General features: G+C 47.4%; 1 protein-coding gene across 2 annotated transcripts in view; it reads right to left on the reverse strand.

The window, feature by feature from the left end:
- ARHGDIG (Rho GDP dissociation inhibitor gamma) overlaps positions 1-21,626 on the reverse strand; it is a 29,714-nt gene extending 8,088 nt beyond the window's left edge. Inside the window, exon 1 of one of the 2 annotated variants that reach the window (XM_036737334.1) lies at positions 21,467-21,626. In XM_036737334.1, coding sequence (XP_036593229.1) covers positions 21,467-21,626 — 160 coding nt within the window. Of the gene's footprint in view, positions 1-11,146; positions 11,514-21,466 lie in introns of those variants that run through there. The other variant, XM_036737335.1, reaches the window with a different exon arrangement.
- Positions 21,627-24,764: the final 3,138 nt, after the last annotated feature.

Here is a 24,764-nt window from a genome sequence, read left to right on the forward strand (position 1 = left end):
AATGAAGTGTGAACTCGGGGACCTTGCTGTAATGGAAAGAGCCTGGGCTAGGAAGTCAGGAGGCCTGGCTGGGTGACTTTGGGCAACTCATTTCTCTTTGAGCCGGAGGAATCTTATCTATAAAATAAGATTGGATTAGATCATATCCAAGGTCCCTCTCCGTTCTCACACTCATTATTTTAAGGTCCAATGCAATCCAGTCTGACAAGCATTTATCACTTGTCATCTTGTTCTTGCTGTTTGTCCTTCATTCTCCTGAAGAGGACCATGACATCAGGGAGATGATGCCATGACATGCAAGTGACTTGGATTGAAGTGAGGAGGGCTGTGCAAAGTCACCAGCCTCACTTTCACCTCCGGAGCCATTTGGGTCCAATGGCCAGATAAGGATCAGGATGACTGGAGATGACCCAGGATGCAGTGGGGAGCCTTGGCCTTTTCAAGCTGAGGTCTTTCCTAGGACTCAGTTTGACTAAGGCAACACCCACTTAGTGATTAAGACTTAATAAGAAATGAGGCAGAAAATGGCCTCTTTAGCTAGTCAAAAAAAAAATTTGATCTAGGAGGGAAAAATCCTCAGAGTTTCTGGCCAAAACTTGCTATTTATGTACAAATAGATCCCTGTATTAAGTAATGAGAATATGAAGACAAAAGGAAAAACAGTGTCTGCCATCAAGGAGCTTAAATTCTACTGGGAGTGGTGGTAGATACAACATGCAGAAAGCATAGCAGTGATACACATGCACACATACACACATGTACACATATAACTATATTTTTTAACTATATTTTTTAAGACTGGGTCTCCTCATCATGCAGGGGGGATGAGCTCAGTCCCACTACTGATTGGCACAGGAATGTTGACTTGCTCCATATCTGACCTGGACTGGTTCAACCCTCCTTGGGCAACCCAGTGCCCCACTCCCCTTCCTAGGAGATCCACCATATCGATGAGCTTAGTATGGACTAACAATCAGCATATGCCACTCTAGCTCAGAACCCCTGAGCTCAAGAGATCCTTCCTGGTAGCTGGGATTACAAGCATCTACCACCATGCCTGGTCATGCATGATAATTTGAGGAAGAGGGATTGAGGACTAACTTTATCATTCTTGGTTCTAAGGCGTCTCCTAGCTGTGACATTCCATGTTGTCTGTGACTGTACCCATTCATTCGGCCAGCGTTTACCCTGGTCTTCCTATGTGCCAGGGATGCCAGGAGCACTGGGCTGGGCATACAGTAAATCCTCAAAAAGAATCATCCTAGTGGGACAGTGAGGTGGGGCAATGAGTAGAGCGCCAGCCCTGGAGTCAGGAGACCTGAGTTCAAATCCGGCCTCAGACACTTGACACACTTACTAGCTGTGTGACCTTGGGCAAGTCACTTAATCCCAACTGCCCTGCCTTCCCCCCTCCAAAAAAAAGAGAGAGAGAATCGTCTTGATCATACCAGAGATGCAGCTGGCCTAGTGGAGGGAGGGGAGACTACCAAGGTCTAATCTCACCTATCAAAATAAGTTCTGGGCTTTCTAAGTCCTTCCCTTCAGATCTAGATCTAGCCCTGGAAGGGACCTCAAACGTCATCTAATCCAATGTTAATTTTACAGATGAAGAAACAGAGACTGAAGGAGGTTAAATGACTTGCCAGATGTCACATTATAAGCATCAGAAGCAGGATTTGAACCCAGGTGCTTTGACTCAAAAGCCACCGTCATTTCCATTGTGCCACCCTTTCCAAGGACCAGGAAGGGAAAGACAATGCTTTTCACAGGGTCATGATAAATAGTTGGCACAGTACGGTCAAGAGCTAAGTGATCCAGAGGTCTGTAAAATGAAGGCAAAGATTCATTCTCAGACAGCTGAGTCACAATGCAGTGGATAAAATGCTATCCTTCCGAAGAGAAAGACCAGAGTCCAAATCCTGCCTCAGATACTAATTGTGGATAATCCCCTCTGAGATGATCTCCAAATTATCCAGAAGAAGTTTAATAAATGCTTATTGGCTTGATTGCAAAATAAGGATATATTGTAATAGCACGCATTTTCCAGGATTGTTGTGCGGATCAAATGAGATAATATATAGAAAGAGCTTTCCAAAATCAAAGGGCTGTGTTTTTTCATTATAAGCCGTAACCTCTGTCCTGAAAAAAAGAGCAAGTGATTATTCTGATGGTTTGGGAGGAAGAATTGTGAGTTGTGGGGACTCTCCAGCCACCCTTCCCTCAGCCTCCAGTCTACATATCCCTTCCCCCTTAGCCTAGTTTGGCATCCAGCCCAGGTTCTTGGGCCTCAGAAATGGAGGAAGGGGCCAGAGGGCCCTTATCTCCTCTTCAATACACACACACACACACACACACACACACACACACACACACACACACACCCCTGACCACCTCCTCCACCCAATCTCTCCCCAGCCTAGGCCCCCAGGAAAGCAGGACAGCACAGTAAGAGAACTAGTTCTGAAGTTAGAAGACTTAGGTTCACATTCTACCCCTGACGATTGCTTTCTGTGTGACCTTGGACAAGTCCTGTAACTTCCTTAGGTCTAATGTTCCTCATCCCTAAAATGAGGTGATGGCATTAATGCACTGTTAGTGGAGCTGTGAACTGATTCAGCCAATGATGGAAATCAATTTGGAGCTATGCCCAAAAAGCCATTAAACTCTGCATATGCTCTGACCCAGTAATGCCACTACCAGGCCTCTACCCTCCAAAGAGATCAAAGAAAGAGGAAAATGTACAAAAACACTGACAGAGGCCCTTTTTTGTAGTGGCACGTGAAGGGGAATGACTGAACAAATTATGGGATATAAATATAATGGAATACTATGGTGCTATAAGAAAGAATGAAGGGGATGGTTTCAGAAAAACCTAGGAAGACTTGTATGAACTGATACAGAGTAAAGGGAACAGACCCAAGAGAATAATATATAAATAACAACAATGCTGTAAAGACAAACAGCTTTGAAACACTTAACCAGTAACAAGAATTAAGAATTCTGATCAGCGCAATGACTACCCGCAGTGAAGGAATACTACGAACCTCCTGACAGAGGCTCAAAATGCCGAACGAGACGTACATTTTGGGTTGTGGCCAATGCAAGAATTCGTTTTGCTTTGCATCCCCTCAGTTTTCATTTCTTAACCACCACATAAAGAGCTGCTATAAATATTTTTGTATATTTAGGTCCTTTCCATTTTCCTTTGATGTTTGATCACCTACTGGTGACATTGCTGAGTCAACGGGTATGCATGGTTTTATAGCCCTTTGGGCATAGTTCTAAGTTACTCTCCAGAATGGCTGGACCAGTTCATGACATATATATATATGTATGTATGTATATGTGTATGTATGTATGTATATGTGTATGTATACGTGTATGTATACGTGTACGTGTATGTGTATGCATGTATATACATGTACGCATATACTTTATATATGATATAGAGTATATCTGTATATATCATACATTTATACATAATATATTTATATATTCTATGTATATATAGATACATACACACACATGCACATATGTATGTATGGATGTATGTAGGTATATAAGGTGGTTGGACCAGATGACTTCTGAGGTCCCTTCCAGCTGTAGATCTAGATTCCTGTGTGTTTTTCTCAGCTTCCCCTTAAGAGGAAGGAGTATGGTAGAAAGACTGGGAGTCAAGAGACTGTGTTGGTAACCAAAAATGGGCTCCTTAGCACTTAGTTCAACAAGTGCCCTTGAATAGTTTGGCTTTTGCTTTGAGTAATTCATTGAGCCTTACTAGGTGCTAAGTCCCAGGCCCAAACCCCTATTAGGTGTAAAACCTTAGCGGGTGTGGATTGGCAACTAAGGTGGGGCCCAAGGTGGGGCTAACTCCAGGGAGGGCCTAGTTTACATGTCTGGGAGAGCAGAGGCTTTTAGACCAGGTGGGTTTAAGTCGCCTCTTTGTAACGATTCTAAGTCACGTGGGTGAGTCATATGTGTGACTCACCCCTGACGCTGAAAAAGATATAAAACCAGGGGTTGGCTGTCTGTTCCTTGGAGCTCATTGCCTCAGCAGTGGTGGTGCATGAGGGCCAGCCCTTGTTCTGAACTCCCGGGCTGAACCTAGATGTTGGTAACTATGAATTGTATTGGGTCTGTCTGTTGATATTTGTAATTTGTTTGTATTTTATTCTGAAGTTCAGGGTGCTGGTTTTTTCCCCTGAACTAAGTGAATGCTATCTGTACGCTGCATTAAAGTAAACTTGTCAACCCCTTTAACCTTGCTTTCCTTATTAAAGCAGATAAAAGAACCTATGCTTTCCCAGTGTGCCGGCAACTTTCTGGGTGCTGGCTGTGGGTGGATCTTACACCCCCACAGAAGCTGCTAGCCGGATTGTTGAAACAGAGACCCTCAGTTCTAGTCTTGACTGTGCTGCAAAATCATTGTGTGACCTTCAGCAAGTCACTTCAAATGGGGCAGTTGGGTTAGTTAGCGCTTTCCATTCTAGGATATGTGAAGACAACACAGAGTGAAGAAAGTCTTCATTTTCCTAAATATTCTTTCAATAATCCATTCATTTTATTGAGCACCTACTAAACACCATGCAATTGGATTGTTAGTTCCTAGTGGGCAAAACTAAAAATGTGGGATCTTATCAGTTTCAGATTACCCAAGAACTGGAATCAAGGCAGGCGGAAATCCCTCTGTTCCTAGCACTGGGAACAAACTGAGAAGGGGAAGAGACTTTTGCTCCATTTCTGACCTGGACTAGTTCAAACCCTCCTTGGGCAACCCAGTGCCCCACTCCCCTTCCTAGGAGATCCACCATATTGATGAGCTTAGTATGGACTAACAATCAGCATAGGCCACTCTAGCTCAGAACTCCTGAGCTCAAGAGATCCTTCCCAGTAGCTGGGATTACAAGCGTCTACCACCATGCCTGGTTATACATGATAATTAGAGGAAGAGGGATTGAGGACTAGCTCCATCATTCTTTGTTGACCCTGAAATTCAACTATCCAAAGTACAGAAGGACCTAGATACAGATCCAGGGCCCTCTACAGACCCCAAGCCTAAACCCCAGCTTCTGTTCATAAGGTACTACTTTCTGGGATGTGATACTACCTACGGGTTTCTCCAGATGCCAATGAGATATGTTTTGGAGGGAGGAAATTATTGAGGGGAACCCTGTGCCCTTCCTCTTGGGGCTAGCCAGCACCAGACCCAACCACAGCAGCATTTTAGGGAGAGGGAACTAGGGGCAGGAGAGGGGAGACAATTCTAACTGCTGTGATAGTGTTTTTATCACTTTCTCAAATTTAAATTCAGAAACGTTTATTAAATTTTTACTATATGCCAGGCACTATGCTAGGCAGTAGGGACTGATAGAAAGACAAACCCCCCAAATAGTACCTACCTGCCCTCAAGGAGTATAAATTCTACTGGGGGAAAACTACATATAGAGACAATTCAAAATATATTCAAAGTAAATACAAAGTATCAGAGAAGCTGTTGTTTGTCCTTTGTTCTTGAAGAAGATCCTGACATCAGCAAGGTGATGCCATGACTTGCAAGTGAATTGGATTTAAGGGAGGGAGACCTGTGCAAATCCGGAGCAATCTGATTCCAGTGACCAGATATAGATCAGGATAACTGGAGATGCCCCCATCAGAAAAGCAGCATTAGGAGGGCTGGGGAAGTGGAAGGGATTGGGGAAAGTCTGGCACTGGAGTTCGGCCTTGTGGAAGCTAGGGATTCCTAGTAGCAGAGATGAGGAAGGTGAGTGTTCCAGGCATGGAGGCAGCCTGTGCAAGGCATGGAAGCGAAAGGTGTCATCCATGGGATGCAGTTTACTAGTTTGACTGGAATATAGGGGAGTGATGTGAAATGTTTGAAAAGAAAAGTTGGAACCAGATTAAGAAAAACTTTAAATTCATTGAGTCAGCAAGCATTTATTAGGCATCTGCTATGTGCCAGGCACTGTGCTAAGTGATAAAATATATATAAAAAAAGACAAAAGACAGTCCCTGTTCTCAAGGAGGTCCTAGTCTGATGGTGGAGACAACAGGCAAACAGCTGGGTGCAAATAATCTATAAAAAGGAAAAACTGCAAATAATTAACAGAAGGAAGGTGCTAGGATTAAGAGGGACTGGGGAAGGCTTCCTGCAGAAAGTAAGATTTTATCTGGGACTTGGAGGGAGCCAGGGAAGCCAAGACACAGAGATGATGAGGTAGAACATACCAGGCATGGGAGATAGCGAAAAGTGTCCACTGGGAATGACAACAAGGTGGCCAGTTTCACTGGATCACAGAGTACATAGCAGGGAGTAAGATGTAAGATGGGAAAGGTTGGAAGGGGTGAAGTTGTGAAGGGCTTTGAACTCCCAACAGAGGCTTTTCTATTTGATTCTCGAGGTGATAGGAAGCCACTGGAATTTATGGAATAGGCAGTGACATGATCAGACCTGACTTAAGGAAGATTTGTTTGATGGTTGAATGGAGGACTGGGGAGTGGGGAAAGACTTGAGGCAGACCAACCACAAGGCTATTACAATAGTCCAGGCATGAGGTGAGAAGGGCCTGTCTCTCCTTCAGAGGTGAGAAGGCAAATGCCAAATATTATTTATAGTATAGTATAGAAAACTGACTGCCACAGAAACTTCTTGAATTGGGGAGTGATATGGTCAGAAACAAAAGGCACTGATCCAGTGTTGTGCCTGTAGGCACACTCTCCTATCTCTGTTTCTGTTTTTTTCTCTCTCTCCCTATTTTCCTCTTTCTCACTCCCTCTGTGTATCTCTATCTGTCTTCCCCCTCCTCTGTCTATCCATGTCTGTCTCTGTCTTCATCTCTCTAACTCATCAGCTCCCAGGGGTTTAATTATCATCCCTATGTAAACAATTTCAATTTTCTGAACACTTCCCCCAGAAAAACTAAGAGGTAATGGAATTAGTAAATCACCTTCCACATGAAGCTTTTTTTGATCCACAGAGTCAGGGGCTAATGGCATCCTGCCCCCGCCTCCATGATCTTGTATATAATGACATGCATGTGTTGTCTCCCCCAATAAAACCTAAGGAAGGATTGTTTCCTTTTTGTCCCTATATCCTCAGGCCCCAACATACTACTGGGCACACAACAGGTGCTTAATAAATGCTTGTTGATTGATGGGCTTGTGCTCCCCCTATACTCTAGAGAGCTGAACTGGGAGTCTATCTCCCCTACCCTCTCTCCCCACAACCTAAGGTTAACCTAACCTGGGGCTGCTGATTCTGAAGTCTTGGAGTCTGGGCCAGCCAGATTCCCACCCCTGCCCCCATCCCCTCCATTATTCCAGACTTCTTGATGGAGAGGATAAATTTCATGGTCTCACTTCTTCCCTCCCCACTCCCAACCAATCCTCTCAGGGTCACAATTGAGCACGTCCTCTCTCTAGCAGGGGCTGCCCAGGTGAATGGCTGGGGGAAGCCCTGGACTATCTTCCCATAGTGTTCTAGAGCAAGAGGCTGACATGTCGTCTCACTGTGGCCTATTCCTGGTACATGGCCCTCTCTTTACTTCTGCCTCTCAGCAGAAAACCCTTCTCATTTTTCAAGGGTCAACTCAGAAGCATAGATTCTTCCTTCCTCTTCCCAGATAATGCTGCTCTCTTGCTCTCTCTCTCTCTTTAGCTCTCTCTCTCTCTCTTTCTTTAGCTCTCTCTCTCTCATTCTCTCTCTCTCTCTCTCTCTCTCTCTCTCTCTCTCTCTCTCTCTTTCCCCCCTCTCTCTCTCTCCCTCTCCCTCTCTTTCTTTAGCTCTCTCTCTCTCTCTCTCCCCAAATAGTTACCTTTCCTTTTCATCCATCTTCTCTTACATCATAGCACCCCACCCCCACCCCAACTCCCACTTCTCCTTGGAATAATATAACCTCTTTGAGGGCAAACGTTGGCATTGTTTTTGTGTCCCCAGCACCTGGCACAGTGCCTTTCACTTAGTAGTGACTTAATAAATGACTGTTCAATTGAATTGAGCCCTTTCCCACAGTGCTTTGGGGACTGTCTCTTCTCAGGGGAGTCTCTGAGCTCACTTCCTATAGTTCTGGGGCAAAGGACTGATCTGTCCTGAGCTCTTCTTTGTCTCTGTCTCTCTTTCAGTCTCTTTCCCTCTCTCTTTGTCTCTGTCTCTCTCAGACTCCCTCTCTCTCCCTCCATCCCTCTCTCTTTGCCTCTGTTACTCTTCTCTCTCTGTCTCTTTCTCTCTCCCCATCTCCCTCTTTCTGACTCCCTCTCTCTTCCTCCATCCCTCTCTTCCTCTCTGTTTCTGTCACTCTCTTCTCTGTCTCTGTTTCTTTCTCTCTCTCTCTCACTCCCTTTCTCTCAGGCTCTCTCTCCCTCCCTCTCTTCCTCTCTCTTTGTCTCTGTCCCTCTCCTCTCTCAACCTCTGTTTCTTTTTTCTCTCCCTATTTCCCTCTTTCTGATTTCCCTCTCTGTCTCTCTCAGACTCCCTCTCCCCCTCTCTTTCTCTTTCTTTGCCTCTGTCACTCTCCTCTCTCAATCTCTTTCTTTCCTTCTCTCCCCATTTCCCTCTTTCTCACTCCCTCTCTCTGTCTCTCTCAGACTCTCTCTCCCTCCCTCTCTTCTTCTCTCTGTCTCTGTCGCTCTACTCTCTCCATCTCTGTTTCTTTCTTTCTCTCCCCATTTCTCTCTTTCTGATTTCCCTCTCTCTGTCTCTGTCTCTCTCAGACTCCCTCTCTCTCTTCCTCTCTCTTTGTCTCTGTCACTCTCCTATTTTCTGTTTCTGTTTTTTTCTCTCTCTCCCTATTTTCCTCTTTCTCACTCCCTCTGTGTATCTCTATCTGTCTTCCCCCTCCTCTGTCTATCCATATCTGTCTCTGTCTCCATCTCTCTAACTCATCAGCTCCCAGGGGTTTAATTATCATCCCTGTTATATATATATATATATATATACAGCCAAGCCTTAATCTTTCTCCTGAGCTCTAGCCCAACCCAACTGTCTGCTGGGCATCTCCACCTGGATATCCCCTTGGTATCGCCGACTAATTGTGTTAAAAACTGAATTCATATTAAATGAGGTGAAAGCCCCTAGACTTCTTCCCCCTTAAAACTATCTCTCCTCCACATTCCCTATTTCTGTTAAGTAGCCAGCCAGGTTCATTACCTTAGAGTTAGCTTTGCTTTAACTTTTCCCTCACCCTCACACTCAGTCGGTTGCCAAGTTTTGTTAATCCCACCTCTACAACATCTTTTGAATCTGTTTTCTTCTTTCCACTTGGCCTCTAGTCCTAAAGGCCTCCACCCTAGTTCAGATCCTCATTAACTCTTGTCTAAACTATTACAAAAGTCTCCAAAATGATCTTCCTGCTTCCAGCCTCTCTCTTCTCTCCATCTCCCAAATGGTTGTCAAATTGATACTACAAAGTGGCCCACAAGCTGTTCCCCACATGTTATTCCACTCTCAGTCCCCCTTGCACAGCTGGCCCCCAGGCCTTGAATTCTTCCCCTCCTTCCTCTGCCTCTTAAAATCCTGGCTTCCTTCAAGACTCTCCTCAAGTCCCACTTCCTACGTAGGGTTTTCTGGATCCGTCAGTGACAAAGTGTTCTTTCCCTCCTAAAATTACTTCGTATATAACAATCTGTGTGCATATTGTGAACCCCTACCTCCTCCAAACTCCTTGAAAGCTGGGAATGTTTTTATTTTTGTCTAGCATAAAACAAGGGCATAATATGTGGTTACTGAGCTGCATGGAATTCCCATAGTGCTCCAGGGCACCTTCTCACCTTCTCACCTAAGACCAGGGTTCTTCTTCAGTCCTGTTCCTCCAATGCTCAAGGACCTTGCGTGGAGGTATCTCCAGGCTGCTTTAGTTCATCCTCTTTCCCAGCCCCCAGGTCCATTCTGGTGACCACATAGTCCCAGGGAGACACCTCTGTCTTTGCTTTGCTCTTAGGAACCATGGATGGTGGGCTCTGGGTGGGTCCCTGGGAGGGAGGCTCTCACAGCTTGACGATTGTTTTCCTTCCAAATACAGAAATACTAAGAGCCTTCCTCCTCCCTGTCTAATATGTATACAGTAGACTCAATTTCTCAGTGCAGACCCAACCCCAACAGAGATACCTTCTCTACACAGAAATAAGGAACTAACAATACAGAAATAGAATGGCCTCTTCCCTAAAGAGATCCTCTTCTCTCCAGAATGAAAATCCCCCTCCCCATCATCACCACCTTGCCCCTCCTCAAATCTCACCCTTGCCTTCTCTATTCACAGCCTCCCATCTCCCTCAAACCCTTCTGTCCTAGCCGGGCACCACTCCTGTCTTCTCCCCCACACTTCCTTTCCAAACCCCCATCTGCGGATAGCCTTGCTTCTCAGGAGCCAGACGGCTCAGGGAGGAGGGGATCCCTTTGGCAGGTCCTTGCTCCTTCTCTTACCCAAGGGAATGAATGCAGATACTTCCCAGGCCAGAGGGGCTGGTGGAAGCCTCACCTGCTGCTCCCAGCTCTCTCATGGGTTTTTCAAGAGGGATGGGAAAGATGAGACCCTCTGCACTCTTCCCTTCACACCCCCATCCACCGCCACAAGTCAGCCCCCACTTCAACCCAACCCAGCTTTACACAAGAGCCTCCGCCCAGGGAAGACTGGATCCCAGTCCCTTCATAGGTATGGGCTGCTGCTGACTCCCGCGGGCATCTCTCCAAAGTTACCATTGGGAGGGGTTGGACTGGCAGGGAGGTACTAACCTGGACTGTGTCAGCTCCTAGAGAGTCCTCTCCTCATCTTTCCTACATTCTTCTTTCAATGTCTCCTGGCCTGGGTATCTTCCTAGTTCCCCTCCCCAGATGCTCCCCTTCCATGTTCCCCAGGTGCTCCCCGTGTTCCTCACCCCTGGCTATGGCATTTGTCCAGATGCCACCTTCCAAGTCCTCTAGCATGGGTGTAGTCTTCCAGTGTTCCCACCCCAAGTCTCCCGTTGCATGGATATCTCCCATTGTGAGCTCCCTTTCCATGCCCCTGGCATGGGTGTCTCCCAATGTCCTCCACCTCCAAGCTTGGGTGTCTCCCCATGTTCTCCCCCTCCAAACCCCTGGTATAGGTGTCTTCCTCAGTACCCCCAGCCCTTAAAGTCCCCAGCCTTGCCCCAGTCGCGGGCCTCAGGCGCTCACCTCTGGCGCACACTGTCAGCCACAGGAGCTCAAGCACTTGCGCCCCCAGCTCGCACATATCCAAGCCCAGCATGGTGCCGGCTCCCCGGGCCCCCGCCCGCCTGCCGGCCGCTCCCTCTCGCCACCGCCGCCTCCTCCTCCTTAGAAGCAGCAGCAGCAGGAGCGGCAACAGGGGAGGCCCATGGACCGAGCCTTGGCTCTGTCTGCCCGGCCGGCGCTGGAGCCTGAGCTGCTGAGCTTTGAGCTTCCAGCTCTAAGCTTGGAGGAACCGCTGCTGCTGCCGCTGCTGCCTCCGCTCCCCTCCCCGTCCCCCGCGCCCCTCCCCAGCCCCATCCCTCATTATCGGCCAGACTGCAGTGAGCTCATCACAGCGCCCCCCGCATACCAACCACAGTGGGCCTGGCGCAGCCACACACACGCACACACACACACACACGCGCGCGCGCTCACACACAGGGCGGGGCGCTGCCCGGGGATTCCCCCTCCCTCTCCAGCCCCAACCTCCCTTCCAAGCCCTGCAAGCTCAGAGTGGGGGTGGAGGTGGGTGTTCCAAGCAGTTATAGGGGCGTAGGGCGTGTGTCCATTCTGGTGTCCCTGTGTCAAATTGTGTTACTTATGATTCCGGGGTTACCACTGGTGCGTCTGTGGGTGTGTCCTTATGTGTCTATCTGTGGCCTTGTCCTGGTTTGCCTGGGTCAGTGTGTATGCCATCGGGCACATGTTGGTGACTGTCACTAGTGTGTCTGTCAGTGTGTATGTGTGTGTGTGTGTGTGTGTGTGCGCGCGCTCGCGTGATTAAGGTGTCTGTCATTCAGGAGTCAAAGACCTGTATTCGTGTATGTGTAGGTGCGGTGGTGAAGGATTGGAGGGAAAGGTAAGGAGCAATGTTGCTCTGGCTCTAGGTGAAGCCCAGGGGCCCCCTCAGCCTTCCCCAGGGCCCACTTAGAGGCAGCCTTCTGCAGCTGGGGCCCCACACCTGTGTCCCACTCCCTGCCCTTCCCTGAACTGTCTCTTCTGTCTAGATGAAAGGGTTGGCCTTTTCACAGTCTCCCCCACATCTTTCACTGTGCTTTTCTTTGTACCCCAAGCCCACTCCCCCAAGGGTAGGGTCCCCTTCAGCTTTGACCTTGGAAGTGTTGGAGCAAGAGCTCCAGGGATGGGGTTCCAGAACGCCTGGCTCTTTCCCACCCAGAATACTAATCACTGGCGTTTACATAACAACTTGAGGTTTGGGAAGCCCTTTACAGAATTACCTTATTTTGATTTTCACCACAAGCCTGTGAATGAAGTAGGTGCTATTATTATCCTCCCTTTTACAGATGAGGAAACTGAGGCACAATAGAGTTAAGCAACTTGCCTAGGTCATACCTGAAACAAGAATCATCCCTTTTTGGTGTCAAGTCCAGTGTTTTAGTCAGTCCATCAGCAAGCATTTATTAAGCACTTACTATGCACCAGGCACTGTGCTATGTTCTGGGGATACACTGGCAAAAATGGAATGGTCTCTGTCCTTAAGGAGCTTACACTGTATCTACTAGTGGTCTCTTCCTCCTCTAAACTCCTGTGGTGCCTTGTTCTTTCCTTTTTTATCCTTTTTCTCTCCTTCACAATGCAAATCAACACCTATTTATGAAACACCTGCTTTCTCTTATCTGCTGCCCTTCCTTTCTCCTACACCTTCTCCCTTCTGCTTTCCCTCCTTCCTATTTCCCTCATGTGTTTCCCCACCTCCTTCTTTTCCTCTCTATCAGACTTCCTTTCTTCAGACTTCTTCCCCTCACCTTGGTCTCCTCAGGCGCCTCTCCCCTGTGCCCCGCTCTTTCCATTCCTTCCTTCATTCTCTCCCTTCTCTCTTCCCCTACCTTACTTTAGCTCCATCCTTCTTCCCTCCCTTTTCTCCCTCCTGCCTCTACCTCCAAGGGGGTTGAGACCTTGCCTCAGGTCCAAGGCCCGCTAAGAGGGTCAGCTATGAATTAGACTCCTGGGCCTCCAAATCCTCAATCCTTGGATGGAAGCCCTGCCAAGCCTGAGAGAAATGTGGTGTGGCACACTTTTTTGTGTGCATTAGATGTGGCATCAACACACCTGCGCTCCAGTCCTAGCTCAGCCACAGTGTGACTTGGGTCAAACAACTCCCCCTTTCACGGCTTCCATTTCCACATCAGTAAAAGAGTGGGTGGGGAGAAGTCCAGTAGAGTCAGAATTTCTCACCACTCCCAGTCCCACTCCACACATCCCAGTAGAACTGGACAAGGGCTTTATCTGGTGTCACTAGTCCCACTCAAAAGATCAAAAAAGCAAGTTCTATGGACTGACCGGTGCCCTTTCCCGGATTTCTATTTCCAGCCCAGATTCTTTTCTGAGATCCAGACTGAATTCTGAACCCCTGGATGGTAGCCCTTCACATTCAGCAATGCTTTCATCATTCTTTCCCCCTCAGACTTGCTCCTCTCCCTGACCTCCCTACCTCTCTTGATGGCACCATCCAGCCTCCTGGTCATTCAAGACCAAAACTTCAGAGTCACTTTTCTCCCTTCTCTCTCTCTCTTACCCTCCATATCCAGTCAGAATCCTAGCGTAATCTTCCCCAAATCTCTTGCATCCCCACTCAAATGGCCACTCCCCTACCTCAGATCCTTAGTACCTCTGGCCTATCCCATAATAGCTATCTAATAAAACAGATGTGGGCCTCTAGGTCCTCAAGTGCATCCCTTTGACTGAATCCAGACTTCACAAAACATGTCCCCTGAATAAGAGGATTTGTTCTGTAAAACTTGAACTCAGTCAAAAGGCCTCACCCAAGGACCTAGAAGGCCACATGTGGCCTCAAGGCTACAGGTTCCACACCTGATTCCTTCTCCGTTCTACTATTGGATCCAAGATCTTCGACACTTGGAGCTGGAAAGGATCCCTGGTCCTTACATACTCCTCTCTCCCTATTGCCTCTAGGAACAAATGCAAAATCCACCATTTGGCTTGTAAAGCTCTTCGTGGCTTCATCCCTTCCTACCCTTCCTGCAGTCTTCTTACACCTTAGTTCCCTCCATATCCTATAACACTGGCCTTCTGGTCATTCCTCACATAGGACACTCCATCTCCAGACACTAGGCATTAGCACTGGCTGTGCCCCATGTCTGGAACTCCCTCCACTTCATCTCTGCCTTCTGGCTTCCTTCAAGTCTCAAGTTAAATCCCATCTTCTGCAGGAAGCCTTTCCTAGTCCTCCTTAATCCTGAGCATGGGAACTGTCTTTTGCTTTTCTTTGTATCCCTAGTGCTAACTAAGCACAATGCCTGGCACATAGTAGGCAATTAATAAATGCTTGGTGACTTGACTTGACATATGCAAAGTCATTACTGGGATTTTTTTTTTTTTGCACCCATGGCAAGTACTACAAACCATGCTCAGAAATCAGATCACTTCACGGTGAGGACACCAGCTTGAGACTGAGTTTCAGGACAACAGAGATGGGATGAGGAAGAGAGAGGTTCTCAACCTAGGTGCCAGCAAGTGACTTTCTATTTTAACTAATTATTCCTTTTTTTTTTCAGGGGGAAAGGCAGGGCAATTGGGGTCAAGTGACTTGCCCAAGGTCACACAGCTAGTAAGTGTGTCAAGTGTCTGAGGTCGGATTTGAACTCAGGTCCTCCTGACTGCAGGGCTGGTGCTCTACTCACTGTGCCACCTAGCTGCCCCTTAACTAATTATTCCTGCTAACAAGGGACTGTGCTATTTCTCTTTCAGCAAGGGTTGGGAGCACCCCCTAAATTCCAGAAGTCTATATCAAAGGCCCTAGTGTACACCCTAATTATTGGTATAATTAGGGGTGAGGGGAGAGGTAGTCTCCAGAGTGAGCCCCTGATTCAGGGCAAGGGTAGTTCCATACTCTGGGTCTGAGGTCCCCAGGTTTTATAGACTCTTTCACAGGGCAGCTGTTTTTCAGATGAGGAATGGGGATTAAGTGCCTCCTATGTCAATCACGGTGCTAATCAATGGGAATACAAAGAAAGGTCAAAAAAACTGTGATCATATTTTGTATAACTGGCATTTGGTAGGAAGAAGTCAAGATGTTGGATATAAACTTGGGCTGCCCTTTCCCCTTGTTTGGGCACTGACTAGCTCAGAGTGAATGTAAGTATCAGCTGTTTCTGTTTTGGTCAGAAACTCTGAGGGTCTTCCCCTCCCAGATTGCTTTTTTTTTTTACTAGGTAAAGAAGCAATTCTCTGCTTCATTTCTTATCTAGCCTTAATCACTGAATGGGCCCTGCCTCAGTCAAACTGAGACTTGTTAAAGACCTTAGCTTACAATGACCAAGTTCTTCCACTGTATCCAGGGCCATTTCCAGTAGTTCTGATCTATATCTAGCCACTGGACCAGATGGCTTTGGAAGAGAAAGTGAGGCTGGAGACTTTGCACAGCCCTCCTCACTTAAATCCAATTTACTCTCCTGTCATGGCATCACCTCCCTGGTGTTACGGTCTGCTGCAACAATTCGGCTAGCAGCTGCTATGTGGGTGAAAGACCAACACAAGCCCAACGACAAGAACGCTGCCAGCACAGGTTCTTTGATCTGCTTTACTAAGGAAAGCAACGTTAAAGGGTTAACAGTCTTATTTCGATCCAACATACAAATATCGTTCATTTAGTTCAGGGGGAAAAGCCAGCACCCTGAACTTCAGAGCAAACACAAACAGATTACAAACATACATTATAAACAGACCAAGTACAATTCATATTACCAAGAAACCAATATCTGAGTTCAGGAGCTGGGGAGCTCATAACAATGGAGAGCCCAGAGTCATGTGCTACTACTCCTGTGGCTCAGAGCCCCAAGCAAATAGCTATGTTCTCTCTTTTTATACACTCTTCAGCCATTGTCAAACGTCATCTGAGCGACCAGAACTCAGGCTCCTACTATTGGTTCTGGTCTTAGCAACAACCCTTAGGACCCTGAGGGCTTCAGGCCCACATAGGCTTAGCACCTATAGTAGAAAGGGGTTTGGGCCTGGGGCTTTGCACCTGGTAAGGCTCAATCAAAGACAATTAATTTATCATTCTAAAACAGTAAAAAAGTCCCAATTTAATTAATATTACACGGTCACAGCCTTCCAAGTCTACCTGTTGCCTTCCTTCCCCTACTCCCTTCCATCCCTTCCATCACTGCCACCATGCTGAGGCCTCTCCTCCTCTCCTCACTTTGGAGAGGCAGTTCATCATAATGCAAATATCACTGACTGACGTTGGAGATCAGAGACCTGGGTTCCAGCTCTGGCTCCAATACTGAGTAATTATATGAATTTAGGCAAGGAACTTCACTACCAAACCTCAGTTTCATCATCTGTAAAGCAGGAGGAGTGCTATTGATGCTAGCTATTTCCCATGATGGTTTGTGTAAGAACTCGAGCTGGAGGCCTAGAGGCCAGGGCCAGGGCTGGTGTACGGGTGTGGGGAACTCAGAGCAGGGAACAGGGCCCTAGGGTAGCTGTGTGGGGAAGGTGCTCCAGCCAGGGGAATCCAAGCCCAGGAGTCTTTAGATCTCCATTTCCTGTATGACACAGCCCCACCCAGTGACTCAGAGGCTTTGGAATGTGTGAGGAGGGACCAGGCTTGGAAGTGGTAGGGGAGGGAGGTGTCTCATACTTCTAGCCAGTGACCTGAGACCTGGATTGGAAACCAGAGACAAGGAGACATGAGCTCCCTCCAGGTCCCTCCCAGCCCCCAAACTTGGGCCAACCAGATCAGCAGCTCACCCAGTATGGGTGTTTATGGGTGTGGGGTGTGGGGTTTGGGATGAAGTGAGGAGAAAAAGGAGGTGAAGGGGGGTGGGGGAAAAGGGAGATGGGCAGAAGGAGGAGGAAAATGGAAGATATTAATTCAGCCCTACAAAGAAGCCCCCAGTCTCTAGATAAACCCAACTCAGAGGGGGAGGCTGTAAGACAGAGAGTGCATTCAGCATGTTTAAGGTCTGATGCCTGATTTTTCTCAGGGTTTAGCCTAATTTCTTTAATGCTCCTGTGGGTGGGTAATTCCACTGGTTCCTGTAATCAACCACTGAGAACTGAATCTGAGTTACTATACATATCAGGCTGCTGAGTGATGGATGGGGTAGGGTGAATAATAGGAAAGGTTGGAAATAGGATAAGTAAGGAAAGGTGGATAACAAAAATCCACAGATATTCATTCTCAAATAGTTACTTTGACTCACAGTTTCTTTGTCCTCCTCCATCCAGCTTTTCACCAGAGACAACTGATCACAAGAAGCCAAGCCCAAATTCTGGTTTTCCTCTGGGAATGGACCCCAAACATAGGGGATGAGGAGAAGGAAGTATCCTAGGTACCCTTGGCTCTGCATGTTTTAAGGCTGCTGGAGACCTGGAGGCCACATCGTGGAGGTGAGCTGGCCGCCCCAGTCCTTCTTGGTGTCATAGAATGCCTATAAATACCGCATACACTGGGACATGCTAAAGAAGCTTTAATTGTACCTGAATAAATTTAGTCTCTGCACATCAGATAAACTCAGGCACATCTAATTATAACCTAACACCATCCATGGATGATGGAGCCCAGCCTGGGGAGGAGGTGGGCTTGGGGCTACTACGAAAAAGAAAGACCAGCCATCACCTACCCACTTCAGCTGATTCTAATGGAACAACCCACCTGACTATGAGCTTGCTAGTTTAAGGTCCTATGAGATAGAAGGACAAATGTCCTTATCCCTAGCTTATGGATGAAGAAACCGAGGCCCAGAGTGGTTAAATAATTTGCCCAAGGTTACACAGCCAAGCGTAGACCAAAACCTCCAGGACTTAAAAAGAGGATATCTGACTCCTGGGCATAGTTTTTCTGCTATTCCATATTAGATAAGCTTAGTCATTAGTCTCCCTCTCCCAGATATGTTCAGGCATCGACAATAACAAGGAACGGCATGCCCATGTCCTCCACACCCATTTGGAGGGACCTTGGAGCACCTGCAAGCATGCAGTTCTATGCACATATGTAAGTTTACATGGGTATACAACTGAGGCATATGGATGTATATGTGCAAGATGCATAGATATACTTGGGCATACACAAATACACAGGCATGAATGTGCAATTTAATATATACATATATACATACATACATATATACATGCATACATACATACATATACACACATATGTCTTTCCTGTTTTTTTTTAGTTAGGTGGCCCAGTGGATAGAGCACTGGACCTGGAGACAGGAAGACCTGAGTTCAAATTTAGCCTCGGACACTTACTTGTTGTGTGACCCTGGGCAAGTCCTTTAATCTCTATTTGCCTCTGCTTACTTAACTATAAGATGGGGATAATGATAGCACCTACTTCTCAGGACTGTCCTAAATTAGATCAGACGAGGTAACATTTGTAAAGTGTCGGGCACAGTACCTGACACACAGCAGGCTTTTAAAAACGCTCATTCCCTTCCCCTTCTCTCCCCTTCCTCCTTTAGTTTGCAGCTCCATCGATAGATACCTTCAGCCTCTTCATAGGGCAAAGCAGAGGGAGCAGGATTAGATGGTCCCTAAGGGACCTCCCAGCGCTGAGGTGCTATGGTCCTTGGTAAGCCCTGCAGTCGACATTCTAAGGTTCTTTGAAATTCTGACATCCCAAATTTGCTCTATGCAGAGCCATCACTAGGAATTTTTTACCTGGGGCAAAAATAGTTGAGTTGGTGGTTGGGATGTTGCCTGCATGGAAAGAAGCTTAAATAATTCAACCACGGAGGCAGCCATTCCAGGAAGGAGAGAGGGAGAGCTGTTCCCAGTACCTATGGGGGTTGGGAGGGGAAGATGAGCCCAATAAAGGGGTGTCACGGTACCCTAGGAGTGGGAGTGGCTGCCTGGTATGGTCCAACAGAAGACTGTGAGCAAGGTTCAGGGACAGTGGCCATTGTAGGGAAGAAGTGTATTGTTTCCCTTTTGGTTCTATGTTCTATATCCTAAGGTCACTTCCAGTTCTTAGCATTCTATGTTCTCTTTTTATCTCCAGCAATGGAGTACTCAAAAGGCATCTCACCCTGAGAAGACAGGGTGATAGATGCTCTCAGGGCCACTTGCCTGATGAGCAAAGGGATGGCTTTAGATTAAGGCTACTTGATGTGTTGCCTAAAGTACAGAAGCAGAAGGTAGAAAACTTGCTCAACTAACCGAATATGTGATCATAGGCAAGTTGATCCCTTTCTTCTCTCTCCTCTCCTCTCCTCCCCTTTCTCTCTCTCTCTCTCTCTCTCTCTCTCTCTCTCTCTCTCTCTCTCTCTCTCTCTCTCTCTCTCTCTCTCTCTCTCTCCCCCCTCTCATCTCCTCTCCTTCCCTCCCTCCCCCTCCCCTTCCCCCCTTCTCTCTCCCCCTCCCTCCCTCCCCCCTCCCTGTTTCCTCCTTTGTAAAATGAGGGAGTGCCTAACTGAGCTTCCAGATTTGAAATGAGTTTATGACTGAAAGGAAGGATGCTCTAGGGACCCCGAGGGGATAGAACACAGCCTCTTAAGCCCCCTGCCTCACTGGAGACAGATGAATGAATGCTACTTTGCCTCTTGGACAGATGGGAACACCAGGCTCCCAGGAGGCAGGACTCCCATGAAGACGTGACATTGGAGCCTGGGGGAGGGGAAGAATTCTAAGGCACTAGCTCCCAGGCCCTGTAAAAATCAAGACTTCAGTTTGGAAAAATTAGCTAAAGGCCAACAGAAAAGGGACCAGGATTCAGAGATCTGACTTCCAGTCCAGGCCCCTTGCTTCCTGCCCACCAACCCCTTGGCCCCAACCTGGACCACTTGCTCTGACATTCTAGGCTTCCAAGCTAGGCAAGGCAGTGTCTAAGAATGCCCCAGGGGTCCTCTTAAGCCTAACCCCATTCCTGCTTGGAACCTAGGGCTGGGCCTGGACTGGGAGAGGGTTGGGTCCAGGGATTCTTAGGGGTGGGAGGGGGGAGGAGGATTTATTTCTGACTCTTCTGGCTTCCAGTGATTCAGACTTCAGCTATCCCACTTAGACTATTCCCTCTCCTCTTCTTCTCCAAGACTAAAGCTCCCCAAGTTTGTTGAAAGAGGCAAGGCAGGGGGAAGGAGGAAGGGTGGCAGGAATGGGGAAGTAAAAATCTGACCGTCAGACTTGGCAGCCTGAAGAGGTGTAGGGTGGGAGATAGGTCTAGGCATAATATTAACTACGGCATTTCTTTAGCAATTTACCATTTACCAGGTGCTTCCTCCATACAATAAGCCAGTGACAGAGAGGGTAAAAGTTTTATTAGCCTTATTTTATAAATGAGGAACCTGAAGCTAGGAAAAGTGAAGTTACTTTGCCAGATGTCCCACAGCAAGCAGGAAGAGAAAAAGAGAAAGGTGGGGAGGAAGCTGGGCCGTTAGGGAAGGGGCCAATGGTCTCCCAAGTTCAACTGGCAGGGGGTGAGGGTGAGGGAGAGGTGCCAAGAGATGAAGGAAAGATAGAGGGTCTGGGAGCTCTGGGTCCCAGGGGAGGGCATAGGTCACTGCAGAAAAACAACTCCCCACATGTCCAAGACCAGTCCCAAACTCCTCTGGGAAGGGGAAGGAGAAGGTCAGGTTGGTTCTGAATGGCTTGGAAAGGGTACAGTGATTGGGTGTGTGTGAGTGTGGAAGGGGGGGTGTCTCAGCCCTTCTACTCCTATTAGATAGGGAATTGGGTAAAAGTAGGTCAACTCTGGTGGCTCCACCTACACCCTTCCCCAGTAGGTATCTGGAAAAAAGTCTTGCCCTAGAAGCCACTTTCCTCCTTCCCTTCTATTCTACCTCAAGCCCGGTACAAAGGGGACTCTGTGGCTGCATCCCCCCAACTAGGCAAGAACAACTTGCTCACATAGAGCACACCCAACACAGGCTAGGGCACCCAGCTCCAGTCCATCACACGGTTACATAAACAAGTTTGCTCACCGCTCAGTCTACACACAGTCACCGTTACACCCTGTCTCATGCTCACAATCACAAACACTCTGACGCCTACCAAGCCGACAAAAAGTCACACAAACCAGAAGAGAGACCCTCATCTACACTGTATCACACTGTAACATGATCGGTGATACAGTCTCTCATACACACCTTCTCCCTCGCAGTCCCAACCGTACTTCCAAGGATACGCACACCCAGACCATCACTCATATTGTCTAACAGGCTCTCACACCCAGGCTGGCTGGCACTCCGTCTGGAGATTTACAAAGTTGCACGCTCAGTTCCGCTCCCGCTCCCGCTCACACCCACCCCTCCCTCTCGCGGGTTGTCTCCCACTGCTCCTGTCCCCGGCAGCGCCCCCGCCCCTCGGGGTCCTCACCGTAGGGTCTGTCTGGCCAAGTTCGCAGCCCCCGCAGGGTCAAGTTCGAAGACGCTGCCGTAGCCCCAGCCTCGCAGTGTAGGGCGGTGGCCCAGGGGTTGAGCGGGACCCAGGGGCGGGCGGGCGGAACCCACGGTCCAGGAAGCAGGGAGTTTCTCATTCTTCAGCCAATAAGCCTCCAGTCCCGGCTCTGCTCTGGCCGGCCAGGGCTCTCTAGGGCTGGCCTCTTCGATTCTCCATCTCTTCACGAAGTCCCAATCCGCCTCACTGAGCCCCGCTATCTCACCTTCGCCAAGCCTCTATTGGCCCCATCTAAGGCCCTGGCCCCTCATTAAGCCTCCTTCCCTATCACGGTGCCCCCAGTCCTCCTGACTGAGCCCTCATCCCCCTCACTAAGTCCCTGACCTGACCCCGCCCCCCCAGTCATTCAGTTACGGTCCCTTTCTCTTAGCCTCCAAAATTCTTGTTGTCGAATCATTCCAGGGGATTTTCTCGGCAAAGATGCTGGAGTAGTTTGCCATTTCCTTCTCCAGCTCATTTTACAGACGAGGAAACTGAGGCAAGTGACTTACCCAGGGTCACGCAGCTAGTAAGTGTTTGAGGCTAGATTTGAACTCAGGAAGATGAGTCTTCCTGACTCCAGGCACGGTGCTCTATCCACTGCGACACCTAGCTGCCCCAAATTCTTCACTGTCTTCAGACACCCCACACACACCCCCACCGATGCTTCCCTTCCCTAAGCCCTTATCTCTTCATTGAGCCTGCATTTTCTTATTAAGTAAGCGAGCAAGCAAGCCTCTGTCGTCATCACTGAGCTTCCACCCCTTTCCTCATGGAAAATCTGTTCTCAATGAGTCCCAATTCCTTCACTGAACTACCCCTTTCCAGGGAGTTTCTCTTTCCACTGACTCAGCCCTTGCTTATGTCACTAAGGCATTTCCATTCCCCTCATTGAGCCCCTACCTTCTTCACTGATCTCTCCTTCCTCTACACACCCCTACTGACTCATCCACTGTCCGTAGCTCAGGGTACACCTTCTGCAAAGCCCTGACTGATCTCTGTGAATCCAGCTGGGGAATAAATTGTCACAGAGGGATATCCCAGTGCAGGGCGCCCCCATGTAACTCCTGCAGGCCACCCATGTACCTGTCCAAGCCTGGAGTTAAACCCACACCCAGAGGTTCATCAAGGGACACAGAGTTGATGTGCATGCACTGAATGATCTCCCAGAAGTCCCTTCCTGTTTGGGGGATGGGACTGGAAACTTTGAATTCTCTGAAAATGGGTTGGGGACACTGGTGCCTTTTCTTTGGCTGTCACAAGAGGGCTACCTTGGTCTGCTTGCTGAGTTGTAGAAGGAGAGTCCCTAGTGGGGAGGGGGCAGATAAAAGGGAAAGGGAATCATATTAATGGATGTACCACATATCTGAGGGGATCATTGGCAAATCCTGCCCCTCCCCCTCCCTTTGCCTGGCTAGGAAGTCCTTGGAATATTCCTCCAGACTTCGAGCCAGACTCCCCTAAGCTTCATCTGCAGGTTTTGAGGGGGAGTGGGGAGGAAGATAACATATATTCTGAGACTCGGAAAAAGGTTAACTGTATATCAGAGATAGAAACCCAGCCAGGGCCGGGGAATGGGCTGGGACTGGGAGGTGCCCCCTTCTCTAGAACATTCCCCCTTGGTGTATCCAACCTCATCCTCCATTTTCCTGCTCCTCTCCCCAATATCAGGACACCACTCACAGAGCATCTATCACTGATAGGCAGGTAAGCCAAAGAACCTTGGGAACAGCAGCAGCGCCCCTTAGACCACTGGCCCTACTTCCAGCCTGGCCCCCAAAGCCATAGCCAAAGGAAACCACCTTGGCAACAACTTCCTTAACCTGTGACATTCCCTCCTTGCCACCCCACCCTCCACCCCAAGCTGTAACTGCAGAAGACTTGAAAAAGTTAGTTCTTATCTCCAAAGTCCTCATCATTGTCCAACAGTCCTGCATCAGCAATGGATATCCATCAAAATGGCATTAAAGAAAAAGTATTACCATCTCCTTGGCTGCTGTACCCTGAGGACCACGGGACTTTTCTATTTGTCTAGCAGCTGAAACCTTCCATATGTGTGGTCTTCCACCACCCCTTCTTTGAATGTGAGCTCTAGAGAGCAGGGATTATTTGGATTTTTTCTTTGTACCCCTAAGCCTTGGAAAGTGCTTTGTCATAGTAGATGCTTAATAAATGCTTTAATATTCACTCATTCAATTAAAAATTCACTCTATGGGAGAGCAAAGAATAGTTTACTTGTCAGATATATGGAGAAAGGAAAAATTCATGACCAAACAAGAGATAGAGAACATTATGAAATGCAAAATGGATAATTTTGATTACATTAAATTAGAAAGATTTTGTACAAACAAAGCCAATGCAATCATCAGAAGGAAAGCAGAAAGCTGAGAAACAATTTTTACAGCCAGTGTCTCTGATAAAGGCCTCATTTCTAAAGTATATAGATAAATGAGTCAAATCTATAAGAATACAAGTCATTCCCCAAATGATAAATGGTCAAAGGATATGAACAGGCAGTTTTCAGATGAAGAAATTAAAGTTATCTATATCATATGAAAAAATGCTTTAAATCATTATTGATCAGAGAAATGCAAATGAAAACAACTGTGAATCCAGAAATTATATGAACACAATTACAAAATACTTTTCACACAAATAAAGTCAGATCTAAATAACTGGGAAAACATCAGTTGCTTGTGGGTAAGCCGAGCTAATATAATAAAAACAACAATTTTACCTAAATTAATTTACTTGTTTAGTGCCATAACAATCAAGCTACTAAAAATTATTTTATAGAGCTAAGAAAAATAATAACAAAATTGATCTGGAAGAACAAAAGGTCCAGAATATCAAGGGAATTAATGAAAAGAAATGCTAGGGAAGGTGGCTTAGCCATAGCAGATCTTAAACTGTATTATAAAGTGGCAATCATCAAAATTACTTGGTACTGGCTAAGAAATAGAGTGGTGGATCAGTGGAATAGGTTAGGTACACAAGACACAGTAGTCAATGACTATAGTAATCTAGCGTTTGATAAACCCAAAGACTCCAGCTTTTGGGATAAGAACTCGATATTTGACAAAAACTGCTGGGAAAACTGGAAAATAGTATGGCAGAAACTGGGCATAAACCAATATCTTATACCATATACCAAAATAAAGTCAAGAAAGTCTTGTAGGCAGAGCCAAGATGGCCTCTTGAAAACAGGGACTTGCTTAAGCTCTCCCCCAAATCCCTC

Source organism: Trichosurus vulpecula, chromosome 9 (genome assembly GCF_011100635.1).
Source record: "Trichosurus vulpecula isolate mTriVul1 chromosome 9, mTriVul1.pri, whole genome shotgun sequence".
Classification (NCBI taxonomy): Eukaryota; Metazoa; Chordata; class Mammalia; order Diprotodontia; family Phalangeridae; genus Trichosurus; species Trichosurus vulpecula.